The sequence below is a fragment of the Halichoerus grypus genome, chromosome 1, assembly GCF_964656455.1.
Source record: "Halichoerus grypus chromosome 1, mHalGry1.hap1.1, whole genome shotgun sequence".
Classification (NCBI taxonomy): domain Eukaryota; kingdom Metazoa; phylum Chordata; class Mammalia; order Carnivora; family Phocidae; genus Halichoerus; species Halichoerus grypus.
Genome location: NC_135712.1, coordinates 144,975,681 through 144,995,550, shown reverse-complemented (window position 1 = coordinate 144,995,550; position 19,870 = coordinate 144,975,681). Strand labels below are relative to the sequence as shown.

The window sequence follows — 19,870 nt, the reverse complement described above, 5'->3', positions numbered from 1 at the left end:
AGGTCTAAAGGGTGGCCTTACCAGTGTTGAGAACCCGAACCAGCACTGTGCTGGGGCCATGTTCTTATATCCTTTTCCATTGGCCCCCTCAGAAGCTAATAGGATTCCCTTGATCTTCAGTGGCTCAGGTAAATGTACCTGGGATGAGGTTTCTGGAGAGTGTTGGCTGGGATCATAGCAGATAGCCAATCTGGGTCTTCATCTGTGTCTCCCTTACCTATTTAATGCATCTTGGTATCTGTTTATTGGTGTCAGCCAAAATAGCTGGGCTAGGTGTTTAAGAAGATTAGCACTCTTGTCTCTTCATCTTACCTTAGGAGTTTTAAGCAGGTCAAAAGCAAACAAAACTTTTCAGACTAGAAGAGAGATGAATCCGGTAATATCCGCCCCCCCCATGATTAATTAAAACCAAAATGGTATTTCCCAATAAATAAGTTCATATGTAATTAGGGGAAAGCATATACTTCTCAGCTAAGCTAGACATTGTCCAGCAGGTTAGTTCTAAACTTTTAAGCCCCGGATACTCCTCTGACATAAATGGATTTGGTTTTCTTCTCCTCTGATGATATCACAGCTTTTAGTTAGAACAGTGAGATGTGGAAGGAAAGCAAACAGGGAAAGGCGTGGTGACCGTAATTGTGTTCCCTTCTGTCCATGCCCTTGTTTCATAAAGCTTCATCTTGGTGCCAACTAGGAACGCAAAGCTTCCTCTTTCCCTGACCCCAGCCTCGTCCTCAAGTAGGGGGGAGGCAGGGGCTGGTAATGGGAGGTGGCTCATAGTGCAGTGATTCTCTCCTTTTGTGCTTGACAATAAAGGAAGCCAGGCCGGGGCGGGGGGCTGGGGGGTGGCAGGGTGTGGAGATGGGAAAGAGGCAGCCAAGGCTGAATAAGATGCTGTTCATATTTAATTTTTGATCTGTGCTCCATTTTGTATCAAAGACAGAACCTTAGGCAGCCAGGAGATCAGTAGGATTCCTACGTGGCAGCCCAGGCAGTGGCAGGGGGAGGGAGTGAGATGTGGGCTGTTTTGCTCGGGTGCTGGACCCGGGGAAACCCTCCTGGGACCTTCGAACCAGTTGGGAACAGAAATGGTCTGAGCCCCACAGCCTGATGTAACTCAGTAACAGGGCTGTGGGGGCTTTCACCAATAGTCACTTTTGCAGGACGGAAGACTGCAAAGGTATGAGATTGTAAAAGCCAGTCGGGTGTGTTGTTGACCTGATTTCTGAGACAAACACCCAGGAGGGCCCCTCACTGCTGGCCCAGAGAAGGTGTATTTTGTTAAGAGGTTGGACACTGGAGCCAGCGTGGGTTTGAATCCCAGATTAGCCATTTGCCAGCCATGCAACCTCTGGCAAGTTACCTGACCTCCCTGTGCTCAGTTTCCTCAACTGTAAAATGAGGACAACAGGGTTATCATGATGATTGAGTGACTAAGTGTAGGCCTCTTAGAGGGGTGCCTGACACCCAGTTAATGCTCAGTAAAGGTTGGCTGTTCCTACGTGAGTAAGAGATGCCCAAGGCGGGGATAAATATCCAAGTACCATGCATCTTTCAGCATAATCTCTCCATTGTAATCTTGGCTCTGCGTATTCAGGGAAGGCAGATAACCCCATGTACTTCTGTAGCACCTTGAACTCCAAACAGCAAACCCCCTGTAGCCTCGTTTCTCTGTGGAGCCCATGCCCGGGGTGGGGAGAGATGAGGGCAGTCTGCTGAACAGAGGGAGGATGGAGCACACGGGACTGGTGTCCGGGCCCAGACCTCCAGCCTCCCTGACTTCTTTCCCAGGGCATGGTAAACACCTCAGCGCCCTTCAGAAGGCTGAGGACCTCTGGCACTTCCGGACATGGTTCTTCACTTCCCAGTGTCTGTCAACTTTTCCTTTCCTCCCCTTCCAAAAGTAGAGGTGACGTGGCCACACCATACGTAGGGATTTGTCATCATCCTCATAAGACCAGCATGTGCATCCCAAGCTGGATGTCATGGTGCCTTGTTAAGTCTTCTCCCCAGTGCAGTATTTTTGCCAGGAATGTGCCTGGGCATCCAGTGAACACACGAACAGGGGGCTCATTATGGATCATGAATGGGGGTCTCCAGGGGTGGTTGAGAAATCCCATCGGCCACAGCGTGTGTGCCTCCTGGCTGGCCTTGGACGGCCACCTAGAACTTTTACTGCCCACCATCGATGCTTCTCACTTCGTGTGGGTTCCCGGCTGGAACACTGAGGTCCTTGCTTGTTTACAGGCCTGCGGACTTTGTGGGGGCAGGCGGTGTGAACTCACTCAAGGAGCCTGGCCTTCAGCACCACCACTACTCAGGGACTTGGGAAAATTGTCTAACTTCAGTGAACCTCAGTCCCCTCATTGGGTGCTTCTGAGCTAGGAGTTGATGTAACATAAGCTGCGGTACAGGCCCGTCCGATACAGGGTAGCTTAAGAAAAAAAAAGATGCTGTGGCACCCCGGCCCCAGGATCCCATGAGCTGGCCTGAGCATGTCTGCCAAGCCCTGGCCGGTTGTGCGCGCTGCTGCTTGACGTGAGCTCCTCCGGGTTCTCCAGAGATCCGAGAATAGAGGACCACAGCTCTAGGTCAGGGTTTCTCAGTCTCAGCCCTGCTGACACCTGGGGCCGGATCATTCCGTGGTGAGGGGGCTGCCCTGGGCATCATGGGGTGCAGCACCCCTGACTCTGCCCATTCGGTGCCATTAGCACTCCCTCTTTCCCCACAGTGGTGACAACCAAAAATGTCTCCGTTGGTTTACCGAATGTCCCGTGTGGGGCAAGATCATCCCTGGTTGAGAACCGCGGCTCTAGAAGCATCTGAGCACCTCGTGAGAGAACAGTATGTGATGCTTTTTGTCGTATAAACCTCTTTATTACCGTGTTTCTTTTGCATGTAGAATGTTTGCTATTCATATGCAGTAGATTCAGGTGAAGTAGGTTGTACTTGTGCACACTTAAAACTGGGACGGACCTCCAAGTGGGCGTCTGGGGACTTCCCTAATCATGTATTGGCAGCGTGTACAGCGTTTCTCTTTAAAGTGGATGTGAAATTGCCCACTTACAAAATGCCTTCAAGACTCGTTGGCGGAGATTGCCCTGGAAGCTCCTTCCTGGCGGTGTGTTGGGGGCCGCGCACTCACTGGGCACATCAGAGGGTCGGGAGCTCCTGTTGAGGGGGTTCTCTGTATCTCGCTCACGTTCCTGGACCGGTCCCTGACCCCAACACCTGCCACCATTTCCTTCTCTCTTCTCTTGACTCCTGAGCTGCCGGCTCCTGGCACCCCTGGCTCCCCTCTCCGACAGGGCGACCCGGAGGGGTTCCTCCCTGCCTGACAGAGGCCGCCCTTGGTAAACCAGTGGTAACCGGGAGCACCCAATGAGGGGACTGAGGGTCACTGAAGTTAGACAATTTTCCCAGGTCCCTGAGTAGTGGTGGTGCTGAAGGCCAGGCTCCTTGAGTGAGTTCACACCGCCTGCCCCCCACAAAGTCCGCAGGCCTGCTTTCCCACACCTGAGAACTGCTCTCAAAGTCTCTCTTGAGTGTAGGATAGGCATTTGTGTGGCTAACTAATTCATCTGGAGAATGGTGACAGACACCCAGCCTCACGGGCTGTCATCCGCGGGCCACGTGAGGTGTGAGAAGTGTCCCAAAGGGAAGAAAGGGTTGCTCTGGCAAATGGACTGGGCAGAATCCCAGGACACAGCAACAGACTGAAGGTTCTGAGGTGTTCCTCTGTAAATCTGCTTCTCAAGCCTGGTTTGCGAAGCATACTCATTCTTGGGATGCTTCTCTCTGTGAGCCGCCGTGATGCCCTCGAGGTCCTCGGGGACACACTCCGGTGTTATTACAGACCTTGCACAATGTCATCTGAGTCCCGGGGTCTGGTGTCACTGAGATCTCCTCTGCTTCAGACCTCTGTGTGGACTTCCGTGCTCATCGATCACACCTGGCTAGCACCATTCCCTCTCCCAAACCTGCAGCCTCTCAGGGTTGCTGCCAGAAAACAGAAACCCTCATAAGTAAAGGAGGCGACAGTCGTGCATGCGACTCTCATTTCCTTTTGCTTGTCTCGTCATGCGTCCCGGGGTCGGTTCCACATTGTCTTACGCTGCCTCTGCTTGGGTCTTTCCCTGTCCCCAGCCACGGGTACTTGGCACAGAGTCGGTACCCAGACACCCCCTTTCTGTACTTGTCTCGCTTATCTTTCCTCTGCTGTTCCTACGTTGATACGGTGTTGGGTTTGGGGATCGACCTCGCTTGACTAAAGTAGTTTGTCACCAAACATCCTTGCCCCACCGGACGGCACTACTTTTGTTTCGTAAAAAGATTTGTTTGGGATTCCCTGAATGGGTGCTCCTCCCAGGCGTAGCGAGGTATCAGCCCCTGTGGCACGGTGGACGGTGGCCGGGACCGCTCCGCCGGCGTCCCTCCCAGAGTTCACCCGCCGGGCTCAGATCCTGCCAGGGGTCGGGTTCCACACTCCGGGGGTGGTGACAGCCATCGGCTCAGACCTCCATCCTAACCGTCTCTTCTCCCTGTCCCCCCTCCCTCTCTGCGCTTTCTCCTGCAAGGCTCTGCCACCCTTCACCACTGGCAGCAGCTGGCCCAGCCCCACCTCGGGGGCATCCTGGACCCCCGGCCCGGGGTGGTCACCAAGGGCTTCCGGACACTGGACGTTGACCTGGACGAAGTGTACTGCCTTAACGACTTTGAGGAAGACGACACAGGTGACCACATTTCCCTCCCGGGCCTAGCTACCTCCACGCCAGTTCAGCACCCAGAGACCTCAGGTGAGGGGTCCCGAGCACGCGTGACTGGCTCAGGCAGCAGAAGTTACCCGCGCCGGCCTCAGGCTTGCCCAGAGGAGATGCAGGAGCCGCCAGCGGCCAAGGAGGAGGAGGAGGAGGAGGGGTCTGGTGAGGGCACCTCGATAAGTCCTGTAAACCTGGCACCTTTACCGGAGGCCGAGTTCTGGGCCATTCTCACCTCTGTTCCGAGCACCATCCGTAGTGGCTCTCTGTCTGTAGCTTCCGCTCGTCTGTGTGGGTGATGATTAAAGCATTCCCATCACGTGGTTCTGTTTTTTAACGCAGAGTCCGATGCCCCCGTGGTATAACGAATGGGTGTAGCTCCCTGCCCATCTTGGAGGTGCATGGCCCGCCAGGGCTCCTGACCGGGGAGCAGGAAAGGCTGCTAAAAAGAAGTGGCTTGTTGTCCCCCACCCTGCCCCGCACATCAGCTCCCCTGTTCCTGCTGTGGGTCTCTCCCCAAGGCTGGGGGTGGGGGGCGGGGCAGGTTCCCAAGTCCTGCAGTGATTTCCAAACTGAGCTGAGCAGAGTTGGGCATTTTAAGGGGAAATCAGGAGCGCTGGATTGCTCGAGATGGTGAAGTAGAGAATCTGTTACTTCTGAGGAGTGTCGAAATAGGAAGAAGCCCAGAAAGTGTTCAGGATTTCAGACAATACTGGAATAGATCGGCCTTTTCACATTTCTAACTTCAATGAAGGTATATGCATTTTCTTTCCAGCTTACACATGTGTTCAAAGTGGAGTTTCCCAAAGTGTTTTAGCAATACTCCTTAACCCAACAAACCCAAGGAGAATGTCAGTAAGCTTTTCCAGAAACAGGACCCCAGATGAATCAGGAGAAGAGCTCTAGCTGATCACCCACCCCCTGCTACCCCATTAAAGATGGGATCATGAGTTTGCAGAATTACACCCTAGGCGTCACTGGGATGAAATGGTTTGGGCTTGGGGCCCTGGGACCACAAAGGTTATGTGGTTACCATTTGCCCCAGACTTCCTGGGTCCCCCAGCTGCGGTGCTGAGAAGACAAGGAAGCTCTCTCGTGGGATCAGGGCAGAGACGCAGAAAAAGATGAATTCACCCAATGTTGTCATGCTGGTGGCATCTCGGAGTCACTAGACTTGAGGAAAGGACATGCATCTTTGTGATTCTTAACTTTCGTTCATGAAGGCCGCAACACTCCGGTGAAGGACAGGGCAGGAGAGAGCTGAGGTGCATGATGGCGCCTCCCAGCCTAAGTTCGGATGCCTGTGGCAAGGGACTTTATTTGGGGCCAACTTTTCTTTTTTCTTTGACGTAAACTTTAGAGATATCACCAAGTAAAAAGGATTGGTTTAGCACATAAGCTAATGGTTTATTGATTTATTTTTTAGCAACTAAGTTACCAGATTAAGCTTGCAAGGAATGAAAATATGTTTTATTTAATATCTTCACACTTAAGAAAGGGAAACCAGCTGTGGTATCGTTACTTCCCTTTGTTCTCGGCACCACTGTCCTTCTGGAAGGCAGACAGTGGTACGGGAAACACAGTGTCTGCTGAGTTTTGTGACTGAAAGGGTAGGAATCATGTCAAGTGTGATGACCCCACCCTGCAGTCCTACGGGTGGACCAGAAGGTAAATGCTGTAAGTTTAAAGTAGCACCATTAGGTGTGTCTTCAAGAAGTTGTGCAGAAGGAATAAAACTTACCGATCAAGTCAGCTAAGAACTTCCCTCAGAGGTCAGAGGGAGAGACCAATTATGACATAAATCCTGACCACTTTCCTTACCATAAACAAAGACATATTTATTACTTCTTCCCTCCTTCCTCAAAACCTGCGGCAAATTCATCTTGGCAACTTTGAGGAGAGGCACACCAATCTAGAGTTGAAGCTTAGAGGAGCCCCAGGTTGGAAGTATGTGATCAGAAAGAGTTCTGTAGATTGCTGAAGGTAACTTAGGAAGGGCCTGATCATTTAAGACAGGAGTTCTTTTAGGCTCGTTCTAGGTCAGACTTGCTAAAAGCTCAGCACAGAGGGGATCGGTGTGAACAGTGATTTGGCTCTTTTTTTCCCTATTGGGAGTAACAGGACCCTTTTGATTACTGGAAGGTAAGAAACATGTCACTCTAAGTAAATCACCCCCGAGGCCCCGAGTGGCACTATGTACATAATCCTGGAGTCACAGGTAAATAGATAAGCTTCAGCAGGGAGTACTAGGGCATTGTCTGTCTTGGGATTTGTATCCAGGCTGGTCTGGTCCCTGCCTCGGTCCACCCTTGATGTTTAGGCTTTTCTGTTGCCAGATAGCACATTCCCAGAAGCTGCCATCTGGGAATACTGTGTAGGGAGGAACTTTGAAGACAGAAGAAGGTTTAGCCATTTTTTCTTGCAACTGATACTCTGGAAGGAAACTGGGGAGACTTGAATAATAGGCACTTTTGTCTAGAACCTGTTAGCTCATGGAGAAAAAGTTCTGAGTACTGAAAAAAAAAAACCTCAATATATTTTAATGTATTGTATCATTATTTGCTGATTTTTATAATCCCATGTCTTAAAAAGCACGACTCCTTGTTTTTATATTTGTAAATAATTTAGGTGATTAAAATGGATTTTTTTAAACAATTTTTAGATTATAGTTTTACTTTTCAGTGACTTTTACATATTAACTCACATAGAAAGTGCAATTTATCAAAAAGAGTCATGATCTTGTACTGTCCATGTTCTGAATTTTAGGTATTTATGCGGAGGGAAGAGCCAGCATGTGGGAAAGGATGAAGATCAGTGTTTTAAAGTCGTACAGTTACGTTAGTAGATGGTTGGTTGGACAGTTTAGTTGAATTATCTTGGATGCCAGGATCCTTACAGGGGAGAAAGAAGTAGGATTAGAGCAACATAGAAGAAAGCGAAGGTCAGTTTATTTTCATACTCATACCCGTGAGGGCCACTCAGTGGGGGAAGTGCCTGAAAGCGGGCTCCTAGCACTCACGGCCGCCTGTCTGGCAGCGGCCCCACGGTGGAGCTGTCATTGGGGCTAAGGTGCAAAAGTAAGTGTTGAAGGCAAAAATCACATTTGGTCAAATAGCCCTTGAAAAAGCCCCTGAAGCTGCAGCACGTGGACCTGTTCCCCGCTCCCCCCCCCCCCCCGCCGCAGCCCACCGGCAAAGGCCAGGAATTAGCTTCTTTTATAGCGTCCTTACTTGATACATAGGTCCAGGTTCTGTTCAGGAGTGGCTACTGAGCAAGGCAAGAGAAGGAAGAGCTCGTGGAGGAAAGGAGCCAGAGGGCCAGTGGGGCCGGCAGAGTATTTCTCCAGAGCCTGTGTGGGCCAGGAGCAGGTTGGAGCAGAGCCCTACAGCCGTGTCCTGTCCTTCCTGCTGTCCCGGGACCCCAAGTGGGTCCTGAGGGAGAGTGGGCCGTGGGGGCCTGATGGGTCTGGAAGGAAAGCCCGATCCCTCTGATTCATAGACCCTCAGGTGTAGGAAACGTTTGTGTTTGTCTACACGGAGAGTTGACCACGCAGTCCCACTCTGATGGGAAGACTTTCTAACCCAGCCCTCGTTCTGGAGCGGTTACAGGAGTTCGTCCTTGTGCACAGGGCAGATGGTCTGCTCACACCCACCTGTGTTAGGCGATGCTAAGGAAGCCCCCGTGCTCTTGCCTCAGGATACCTATAAAACCAGAGCAAAACAGGCCAACTGAAACCTGGAAGTGGAAAAATGAATGAAGAGAGGTCATTGACTCCTCCCAAACCAACAGCTGCAGTCAACCCTGCTTACAATGTCCTGAACAAGCCTGCTCTCCGGGAGCACTCTCTTGATGGCATCCTCACCTCTGAAAACCACAGGAGGGCCCGCCCGTGCTCTAGGAGCACCCATGTGGACCACTGAGGAGTGTGCTCAAGCAGCGGACACTTCTCAGTGGAGGAGGGAGCACTGAGATGGGATGAGGGGGTCCAGCGGCACCGCCTAGAGGCCGGGGGGGGGGGGGGGGGGGAGGGGAAGCGCTCTCCTGAACGGCTTGGAAGGCACTTAGCAGGGCAGTGACAGGCAAAGACACCCCCCCTCCCCCCGGCACAATGTGATTACTCTTTGAACAAAAAGTAACGAAGTCATTAGAAGCTAGTCAAAAGGTCAAAACAAAAAGACAAGAAAAGGTTCAGATGGTCTTAGTTCAAGCCACGAACTTTAAACTGGGTGGACAGTGGCTTCTCTTTTCAGTGGGTTTGGTTTGGCTTGGATACAAAAGGCCGGCCCGTGGGTACCACTGTTGATGTGGTGGCAGCTTCCGGAACTGGTGGGGGGAGGGAAGGGGGTGGATGAGAGAAGATGCGTGTGTGTGTGTGTGTGTGTGTGTGTGTGTGTGTGAGCTAATGAGTTCATAGAAATGGCAAAGCAGATCCAAATTGTGTGACCGCAGCTTCACCCTAAGTGTTCAAGTTAAGAAAAGGAAATTGTCAGGCATTCTGTTCATTTCACATGGGTTTGGCTGCTTCCCATGAAAAGGGGGAAGAGACTCTGGAAAGCGTTCAGTGCATCACGAAGATAGTCCTCTTTTTCCAAGATTTGGAGAGGTGTTTGTAATTTTGACTTTTAAGAAGTTATTTATGTTAGCAAAAACCTGGCTTGGGGGTGTGGTGTGGCCAGGTTTCTCCGTCCTCAGAGAGCCCCTTTGAAGCAGCCTTGTCCAGGTGTGTGTTTCACAACTCCCCTTGGAAACCTCTGGGAGCAGGCATGCTCTTTGGCATCTGTGTGGGTTCACGCGGGGGCTCTTTGAAGGACCGGGTGCCACGATGGCCTTTAGAGGGGCGAGGTTCTGTTCTCCCTAGCACGTTAAGTTACCAGCCTGCCTGTGGATGGGGGATGGAAAGTGCCGTTGGGATTGACCGAAATGCATGAGTTGGTATATACCAATCACATCACTTGGATGGGAGAGGCTGGTAGAGTCTCAGTCGGGCTTCAGGTCCCCACCAGAGCAACCCCACCTTGTCTGTGTTCCTTGTCTCTCCTCACAACTAGAGCAGGGGGCCCTGGGGAGAGCAGTGGGCTTTCCTGCCCATCTCCTCTGGAGGCCGAGCATCCCACTGAGCAGCGATCACCCAGATCTGCGTAGCACACTTGCAGATAACCTCCAGTATAGTTTCAGGGCCATCCAGGGAGGAAGCCCCAGCTCACTGGAGACTGTGGGCCCTCTCAGGGCACTCCATGACTGGCTGCAGCAGCAGGATCCCAAGCACCCAGTTTCCAGTCAGTACGGGGCACCCTGTGCCCCCCAGAGGAGCACAGCCCATCAGAACCATTTACCAAGTGCACCTGCGCGAGGCAGAAAGCACACAGCGTGGGATCAGAGAGCAAGTGAGCAGGGTGACCCTGGTCCGTCGAAAGCCCTCCTATGCCCCCACCTGCAGCTAGCTGAAGGGGTGCGCCTGCATGCGGCCTCTGTTCAGAAAAAAAAAAATTTGCACGCTAGCCACCTGTATGTAGTTCACCAACTCAGAAGATCTTGAATAATCAGGGATTAACTAAGTTTATAGGTTCTCTTTGATAGATTCGGAGTTTGTACCAGTGTCAGAACCTGGTGGAAAAGGAACAGATAAAAATAATAATAATAAAATTTTAAAAAATTAAAAAGTAGGATTAGGGGATGCTTGATGGAAGCCCTTTCCAGTGTGAATACTCTAACCCGTTTAATACTCTCTCCTTGCAACACCGTGGGGCCCCCGTAGTCCGGGGGATTGAAGTAGGAAGTCAGAGCATTAAATCCCAGAAACCCCGTCCCTTGGAGGCCCCGAGCGGGCGGCAGGAGGAGACCACACGGCACGTGAGGCAGGGCTCTGGTGCGCTGTGGGGACGGGGGACTTGAGTAGGGAGCCCTCAGCCCGAGCCTCCTGTCCCTGCTGAGGAGAAGGCATGCTGTGCGTCTTGCTTGGAGAAATTGCTCTCCTGCAAGCAGGGCTTTAGGCATCAGCCTGTAGCTGCTGGGCGGCGAGCACAAGGGGCCTGGGGCGACTCACTGTCTCTGTATTGTGTCCCAAGGAAGGGAAGCACCGCAGCAGCCCGGCGGGCAATGGTGACACGCAGAGAGCTGGCGGGGCCAGGAGTCCCAGTGGTATTGCGGAGGGGCCGAACCTCTGGCTTGGCGCTCTTGATTCCTGTTGATCTTCCTTTCCGTGACTTCCGGGGAATGAGGACTTCTGAATTTTAGCAGCCTTTTCCTATCCCCAAAACCCATTTGCGTCAGATGGGTTTCGCTTCTGCTGATGCCACCGCGTCTCTAAAATGTCCATCTCGCGCTACCTGTTGCAATCAAAGATCCCATGTGGGATGGGGTGGAGGAGGAGCGGGCCTTTGGGACCTTTTGATTTGATATTCTGGCCATGTGTTGAAAGGGGCTACACTCCTCTAATTTTAAATCCAGCCTTGCTTTTGATTTGTTTTTAAGGTTCGCTCTTTCCACTGTTTTGTCTTCGTTACCTCTCTTTACTGCCTTTTTCTTTCCTCCCTCCCTCCCACATAACCCGTAACGCTGGTTATTTGGGATGCTTCTCTCAGGCCTTTTGTTGCTTTTGTTGCTAGACCTTATTGCAGTCAGAGAATCGTGATTGTTCGGTTGCCTTTTCTTCATAGCTTATTCCATTTTTGTTTTGTTTGCAGCAGTTTTCCAGTTGCCTGAGTTCCTAAGCCATCCCATTTATTGGTTGAGAAACAAAGATTCATAAAGGCTGTTTTCATGTGTGTTTTTTCCCCCCTTCCTGCGGTGCCCGGCGCTCCCTGTGGTTGAGAGTTTGCTCTGGTGGCCAGGGTGCGGGCTGCCGCGCCAGGGACCACGGGCACCTGCCTGGATCCAGAGAGATGGGTTGGACCATAATAATCAGGGCAAAGCAGTCTTACGTTGCACCTCTAGTCGCTGCCACCATTTTTGTGCTCTGGCTTTGTCCTGCCTGCCTTCAGTTTGCCTGTCTCGGACATTTTTTGTTTCATCTGGTTGCTGGGTTTTTTTTGTTTTTGTTTTTGTTTTTTAAAGACACAGTTGGCTGTGTGTGGATCTGTAGGTTTAGGGCACCAGTGTCTTCTGTTTTGTTTTCCTTTTCCTTTTTTGTAAAATCCAAGAGAAAAATTGCCATAACGAGCTAGAAGATTCTAGCTCACAGCCTTCTGAATCTTCAGAGTGCTCATGGCATCTGAGAACCAAATGCGTTTCCCCCCCAAGAGGTCTCTGGGGGCTGAGCTGCTGCAGGGGGTGGTGGGGTGGGTGGTTGGGGGGGTTGTCCCAGTACCTCACTGTGCATGCTATTCAGAGCAGCATCTTTTTCCCCCCCTTTTTCCTTTTTTTTTTTTTCTTTTTTTTTTTGCATTTGAGTTATGAATGAGGGTGACCTCTACAATCATGATGTCTCCCGTAGACTCTATCACTCCATACTTTACCATTTGCCAGCTTCCTGATGCATGGTCTTAACGCTTCTGTGATTTACTTTGCTCCAAATCATAGTCTTCAGCTGCCTGAACAACAGCTCTTTAGAGCTTTAAAAGGAAATAAATTGAGGACAGCTTGTGGCTGTCTTATTTTCTTTAGAAATCAGACATCCCGGAGATGCCAAGAAAGTGGCCTGAGGGACAGGGGCTGTATGCACTAGAGTGCATCAGACCACACCTGATCCTAGGGCTAAAGACAGCCCCGGGCTCTGGGAGTCTTACCCCCTGTTGCTGAGGCAGCTGAGGCCCCATCTCCCACCCTGCCCATCACCGACAGACAGTAGTGGAGCCAGCTTCCCCAAGCCCCTTTTCGTGTACTCTGGAAAGGGAGCCATGCAAGCCTTGCCCAGTTTCCAGGTGGCAAGGCCCCTCCCCACACCTCTCCCCTCTTCTTGGCAGAACTTGGCACCAGTTTGCCAGTGAAAAGTGTGAAGCACCACAAGAAGGAAGCCGATTCTGACCCCTGAGGAGGGAAACCAAATTACCCCCAAGGGCTCATTAGCTCCTCAAACTGGATCCACTACTGGCCAGAGAACACTGATGGGGAACCTTGTCTGGATTGGGTCGGAAGCTGGAATTTGATGCGCTACACACCAGTGCTCAAAAGTGTGGTTATTTTTGAAAGACCACCTTCGATCCAGGACATTTGCATTACACCTTCCTTGCCCAGATCCAGTTAACAAGGTAGCTCATCGCTTCTTATGTCCATTGAGAGCCATGCTGGAATTTGACTTTTCTCCTGGGTTTACTTGGATGCAAGGAATATGTTCTGTTCCCCTCCCAATGTAGCGCACCACCCTGGGAAGTGCATGTCACAGACCAACTCCACCTTCACCTTCACCACATGCCGCATCCTGCATCCTTCAGACGAGCTCACGCGGGTCACGCCAAGGTAAGGGACCCAGGCGCCGGGGTGGGTAAGGATGCGGTGAGGTTGGGGCACTCCTCGCAAGACTTGCTGTCAAGCAAAGTCAAGTAGAGAGGCTCATTCGAAACCAACTCCGGCCAGCTGAGGCATCCCGTAGCACTTGCTGTCTGTCACCTGTTTGGGGTCCCATCTTTCCTCTTGACTTGAGGCCCCTGTTGATTCAGATCCAGCACAGAGACAGACCCGGACCTACCTATAGTTGCCTTTTTCATTGGCCACGGAAGATTCTTAGGTCCGTCCTTAACCAGCCGAAGCTGACAGTAGCACAGGCGGTAAGGCCAAGGTTGCTGGCATTTTGTCCCCAAGGTTGTCAGTAGAGCACGGAGTTCCTTCACAGAATGGAGTTACTGAGCCCTGTGCAAGCCCCTGGTGCCTCTGGAATAGACCGCAGGAACCATGCACCACAGCCGCATGATAATGACTGAAATGATAAAACCCGAAGACCGAACCGTGTGCCCAGCACGGTCTGTTTCCCTGTGGTGCCTTGAAGAAGTGATAGAGGTTGGCACCATCTGGCAAGAGGACTTGGATGGCATGGGGTGGTCCGCTTGGCTTCCAGTGGAAGGGCAAAATGGTCAAGTGGCCCCCTCAGCTGTTTCTCTCTGGTGCAGTCGAGCAAGATGCTGGGGTGAATGGCAGGTAACGCAGAAAGGGAGGGAGGCGAGCAGGGCCCCTGCAGGGAGCAGCCGCCCCAGGGAGCCCCTTAAACTATGAATAATTCTCCGCAGGTCATGTGAGGAGGACGACGAAGCGGCCCTATGCCCTGTTGAGCTGAGAGGAGATGTAGGGCAGAGAGTGAGCCCACAGGCGAGGCAGGGGGTGAGCACACCGTCAGCGGTGCGTGCCCGGGCAGGGCCTCCTGGAAGGAGCTGTGTGTGCACGCGTGGCCGCCACTAACCCGGGACTGAGGCGTGGCTGTGTCTCTGTGGTGGTGCCTGGCTAACGTGGCCTTGACAGTGGACACCCCTAACCCCTCTAAATGCTCAGTTGAGCCGAGTGCCAGCACTAATACGGGCCTAACGGAAGTTCTCGGCAGAAAGGGAATCTGAACGTTAGCTTGTCTTCTCTGTCTCCTTCCCGCCTCTGGAGAAGCCGGCACCCCCCTCCCCCACCCCCAGCCCCCCCAAGCACCCCCCAGGGCTCTGCGTTGGAAGAGCTCTGTGTTTTCCCACCGTGCGGTAGAGCTTCCCCTGGGAGAGGCTGGTGCCCAGTGCTCTCCTGCCTGAAGGGACGCCAACCAGCACACCGTCCCCATCTCTTGTCAGGGACGGAACAGGCCTGGGCAGTCAGTAGCAAGAGAAGGCTTTTTGCGTGCGTTTGAAGGAACGGCTGCCTGACACAAAATCACAGATCTCCCCAAGAATGGCCCCGTAAACAAGACTTTTGAGTCCAGACTGTTCTTGTCCTCTATTGCTTGTAGACCAGTTTTGTCGAATCCCACCTGTGCCTTTTGAAGAACCCACTTTTTAACCTTAGGAATCTGCTGTGGCTTCTAATCTCGTGTTTCTCTGAGTGCTCCCGCCCCACCAGCATCCCCACCCCTGAGCTTGCGTGAGGTGGGCCTGTTCTGGGTTTCTCGCCCCGTGCTGACCAGCCAGTGGCAAGGAGCCAAAGGATGCCTTAGCTCGAACTGGCTTGTGACCTTCCCTCCCACAGCGGGAGGCCCCTTCCTGCCCATTCCCCTGGTTGGTGTCTTGCCCCAGGTATCTGGCCCTCCCCGTGCCAGGCTGGGGACAGAGGGTCCCCCAGCTGCCGGGGACCACCCAGCTGGCTGCTCCAAAGGGCACCTGCAGCCCCTGCCATGTCCTTGGGTGGGTAGCAGGGCAGCTCACAAGGCTATAAGGAGAGGGGTATGCAGCTTTGCCCTTGGCAGTTCATCCAGCAGCCGTGAAGGGCCTGTGTGGCCTCCCAGCCCCATCCCTGTACCAGCTGTTACAAGAGGGCCTTTCCTGTTTTTTAAGCAGACAGCAATGCCTTTGCCCCTGCAGCGCCTGCTACACTCTTGTCATAACTCCCGTTACGGCGGGACCCCAGCTTCTGGAACATACTGGGTCCTCAGCCAGCCTGGCAGGAGTAGATGAAGGAATCTTCCTGCTCTCCTTTGGTGATGCACGTTTCATACAGATATAGGCCTGATGACACATGATGTGGCTGCCGCTGACCCCACATCTCCATCCCCCGAGGTGGACTCAGCAACCACGGGAGAAGGACGAAGGGGTAGCGTGGCACGGAGGGAAGAGCCTACAGTGGGAGTCAGGAGGCTGGGGTCCACTGCTGACGTGATGCATGCCCTCAGCCTCCGCCCTCCCCCACCCTCCCATCACCCAAGGGTCCTACCTGCTGGGGCCATTCCTGAGATGAGCTCTCAGATCCCATAGTCCTGGTTAACTTCTTGCCTCAGGGAAGTAGTCGTTAGGAAGGAACGCTGAAATTTGAGTAAATTTGGTAGGGAAAGGAAGCCTCTCTGCTGAGGGGCTCCCCCCAGCCCCCATCCTTGAGGCCTGAGCCCTCACACTTGGGCTCAAATCCTGGGTCTTCCAGTTAATAGCTGAGTGTGACATTGACTAGCCACCTAACCTCTGAGTCTGACTTGCCTCACCTGCAGAGGGGACAGTTATCCCTGCCCTCTGGGGCCGAGACAAGGGAATCAACGTGCAGCTTGTTAACTTTAAACCATGCCCCCACGCAAGGGAACCCAGGGCCCTCTTGGGTAGGAGGGAGGAACAGACAGGGAAAGAGGCATCTGGGGAGCCTGGGCTGGGGGAGCCCTCCCTGCTCCCCAGCAGGAGACTGGCCACGAACCTTTCCGGGGGCTTGTGGGCATTTGCTGACGAATGACCTCTTGTCTTTTCTTGTCAGCCTTAACTCGGCTCCAACTCCAGCTTGTGGCAGCGCCAGCCACTTGAAGTCCACGCCGGTGGCCACCCCGTGCACTCCACGGAGACTGAGCCTGGCTGAATCCTTCACTAACATCCGTGAGTCCACGACCACCATGAGCACATCTCTGGGTCTGGTGTGGCTGCTGAAGGAGCGGGGCATTTCTGCGGCCGTGTATGATCCTCAGAGCTGGGACAGGGCCGGCCGGGGCTCCCTCCTGCACTCCTACACCCCCAGGATGGCTGTGATCCCCTCCACCCCACCCAACTCGCCTATGCAGACGCCCACGTCCTCCCCGCCCTCCTTTGAGTTCAAGTGCACGAGCCCTCCCTATGACAACTTCCTGGCCTCCAAGCCGGCCAGCTCCATCCTGAGGGAAGTGAGGGAGAAGAAGAACGTCCGGAGCAGTGAGAGCCAGACAGATGTGTCTGTCTCCAACCTCAACCTCGTGGACAAAGTCAGGAGGTTTGGCGTGGCCAAAGTGGTGAACTCAGGGCGAGCCCACGTCCCCACCTTGACTGAGGATCAGGGACCTCTCCTCTGTGGGCCTGCGGGCCCCGCCCAGGCCCTCGTCCCTGGTGGCCTGGTCCCCGAGGGCCTGCCCCTCGGATGCCCCACTGTCACCAGTGCCATGGGCGGACTGCAGCTCAACAGCGGCATCCGGAGGAACCGCAGCTTCCCCACCATGGTGGGGTCCAGCATGCAGATGAAAGCCCCTGTGACTCTCACCTCGGGCATCTTGATGGGTGCTAAGCTCCCCAAACAAACTAGCTTACGGTGAAGAGGGGAGGAGGGCCCTTCCCCTGGAGGAGACCAGGCTTGCTCCTGCCTCCCTCTCTTCCCCGCCCCCGCCCCCCCCCTCACTGCGCACTCCCTCTTTCCTCCTCTGTCCCTCCCCTCTGGAGCTAGACAAATCAACCTCGTGCCTAATGGGGGAAGAGTGGAGACTTTGTAAAGTGTACATAGGACTTGCGGACCTTGTATCCACCTGCCCTTTCTCCCGATCGGGCGGGAGAGGCCCCAGCACAGTCCCTGCTCTCACTGGGACTGCACCTGTGCTAGCCCGAGGGCAGGGCAGTGGCCGGGTGTCCTGTTCGCCGCCTCCTCTCCTTCGAGAAGCACTGAAACTCCCAAGGGCGTTCTTATCCCATGGATAGGAAACCCGTGAATCCGCCGCTGGCTCCCGGTGCCGCACGTGGTGAGCTGGCGTGCGGCCTCTGCTGGCCCGTGTCGCTGGGCGGGAACAGCGGGAGCCTTCGTCTGCGGCCACTGCGGCCACGAGCAGCTGATGTCGCTTCCGGGATGGCAGGGCTGTTCTTCCTTCTCTGCCTCCAGACCTTCACTCCTCTGCTTCAGTGGAGAGTCGCTTCTCTTCTGAGGTGTGACTTTTTCTTTCCACGCCTTCAACCCGAATCACCCTTCGATGTCCTGTCCCCGGTCGTCAGGCCAGACGTGTGGCCTGAAAGAATGTAGCGACACTCCCGCTGTGTTCTGTGTGAGGTCTTATTTTCTCCATTTTTTTATAGGCAGGGAAGTAATGGTACTAGATGGAAAGTCGCAGTCTGTTCTCTGTGGCTCTGGGCCACGGAAATAGGTTTCATGCACTCCCAGTGGCTAGTGAGATAGCAGTGGAGTTTGGGGACCTGGGGTCACAAACCAAATTAAGACCAGACCCAAGACAATTTTCACAATAGGATGAAAAGGAATGGGCTGGGGGCGGGGTAGGGGAAAAGGGCTGGATGGAATGTGTCAGCGGGAAAAGTAAAAAGAACCACCCACCTAATGCAATACCAGACTGGTTCACGAGAGCAACGTGGCTTGGGCATCCTGTTGGTTCCGGTCCTCACTGTGGTGTCGGAGGCTGGCCCGTGTGCTGGCACGGACGTGGTCTTTACGCACACAGTCGGTGCCCCCACACCTTGCCCTCGTGTTTCAGGACAGAGTGGTCACAACAAGATCTTTTCCCCCACCCACCCCCCCCCCAAAACCTTGGTTTCCGTGTGCCCACTGTTTATCCCTAGGAAATCAGATAGAGGTGCTCGTGGCAAGAACCAGAAATGAACAGGGGAGCCTGGTCCTGTTGCTGTCACTGACGGTTTTGAACTTTTATTTATTATGTGTGTGTGTGCTGTTCTCTCCAGCCCTGGTCACAGTGTGTCTGTGGCCTTCCACTCCAAGCAGGTAACTTATTTATTCCCACCTGAGGGCTGCACTGCCCGGCACAGTGCTCCCTGGTCCTTTGTTCCGGGTGACATCATATGCAGATGAAATGGTCACGTTGCCATCCCTGTTCCCCGACCCCCCCTCCTCCCACCCCTGCAAAAATGTGTCCAGCTGAGTGTAAACATGCCCACTGAAGACTCCTTGAGAATGTCTCAAAGGAGCAAACTTCAGTCCCACCCTTTTAGATTATTTATTCTCAGAACATGAGGGGGTTGGTTCATTATTTTCAGCTCCCCTTGTGGTTGTATGTGTGCACTCACTGCAAGGAAATTCTTTGTATTTGAATGTATTTTAAGGCAGTAGGTAGAATAACAAAGGAATATGAAAACCATGAACTGAACGGACCACTATATGTATTCAGAGAGGAGCCACCCATCACCACAAAGGAAATACCAGTGTAAAAATCAGCAATTCGGAGGTTGCAGTATTTAGTATAGTTCATGATCAACCTTGTTCAACCACTACCAACAGCGTGTGTTGTCATGCATCAAAAAAACCAATACAATTTTATTCTCTAATGAATATCAATAAAAGAAGTTCAAGTGATGGAAACCACACTGGGATTCTGGCTTGTGTTTCATTTTGTCTTTCTCATTTATGTGAGTCGTAAAGCTATTCAGCTCTTCTGGAAGATTAAATGTCCCTTAGACACCTGTCCAGTTGGAATCCAGAGATCTTCCCTACTTTTCAGGGCTGTGCACTGTCCCAGCATGCATACATACCCACGGTGAATACATTCACACTCCCGTGGACCAGTACCCTATGGCGACACACGGAGTTCCTTCTGGCCTTTTCTATCACAACACTGTAACGAAAAAAAGTTGGCATGTATTTAATCTTTCACATATGTGAGCACATCTCACAATTACCAGGTTGCCCTCCACAGAGTTGTGTTAAGAAAGTTTTTGAGGGGCATCTGGGGTGGTGCGGTCAGTTAAGCATCTGACTCTTGATTCAGCTCTGGTCATGATCTCAGGGCTGTGGGATCGAGCCCCACGTCAGCCTCCGTGCTCAGTGCAGAGTCTGCTTAGGATTCTTTCTCCCCTCTCCCTCTGCCCCTCCTCCCCACTCCTCTGAAATAAAATCTTTAAAATTTTTTTTGAAAACCAAGGACAGTGGAGGGTCGTCAGAAAATTGAGAGAAAAAGGATCAAACTTACACCTCCGTCTGTGGACACAGTGAAATTATGCAGACAAACAGTAGTGGGTGGTGGCAGCATGGATTTTAAACCAGGTGTTACCATTCGGTCATGATGTGACCTTGGGCGAGCCACTTATGGTCTTCTGGGGCCTCTTAACCTGCAGGATGTTAACAGTAATATACCTTAGGGTTAATCCATTGAGTAAGTTTGTCTTGACGATCTACTGTGTGCCAGGCCCTGTTCTAGGTAGTGGGGATCGGAGTAGCTTCTGCTCTTGTGGAGTGTACATACAATCTGTTACTGGGAGAAAGATGGCACCAAACACGGCATAATGAGGGCCAGGTAGAGAATTCTAGGGCGTGGGTGGCAGTCAGGGAAGGCCTCTCCAGGGAGGTGGCACTTGAGATAACTGTGTGAGATCTGGCACAAGATCACGTGGGCA

At 52.8% G+C, this 19,870-nt stretch overlaps 1 protein-coding gene across 13 annotated transcripts in view; it reads left to right on the top strand.

Moving 5' to 3' along the window:
* The window catches only part of TRAK1 (trafficking kinesin protein 1), a 114,005-nt gene extending 95,161 nt beyond the window's left edge, over positions 1–18,844 (top strand). For 8 of the 13 annotated variants that reach the window (XM_036080312.2, XM_036080307.2, XM_036080321.2 and 5 more), the window contains 3 exons: positions 4,578–4,922; positions 13,049–13,151; positions 16,047–18,844. In XM_036080312.2, coding sequence (XP_035936205.2) covers positions 4,578–4,922; positions 13,049–13,151; positions 16,047–16,845 — 1,247 coding nt within the window. In that variant the 3' untranslated portion in view covers positions 16,846–18,844. Of the gene's footprint in view, positions 1–4,577; positions 4,923–13,048; positions 13,152–13,915; positions 14,007–16,046 lie in introns of all 13 variants that reach the window. The other 5 variants (XM_036080308.2, XM_036080318.2, XM_036080310.2 and 2 more) reach the window with 3 other exon arrangements.
* Positions 18,845–19,870: the final 1,026 nt, after the last annotated feature.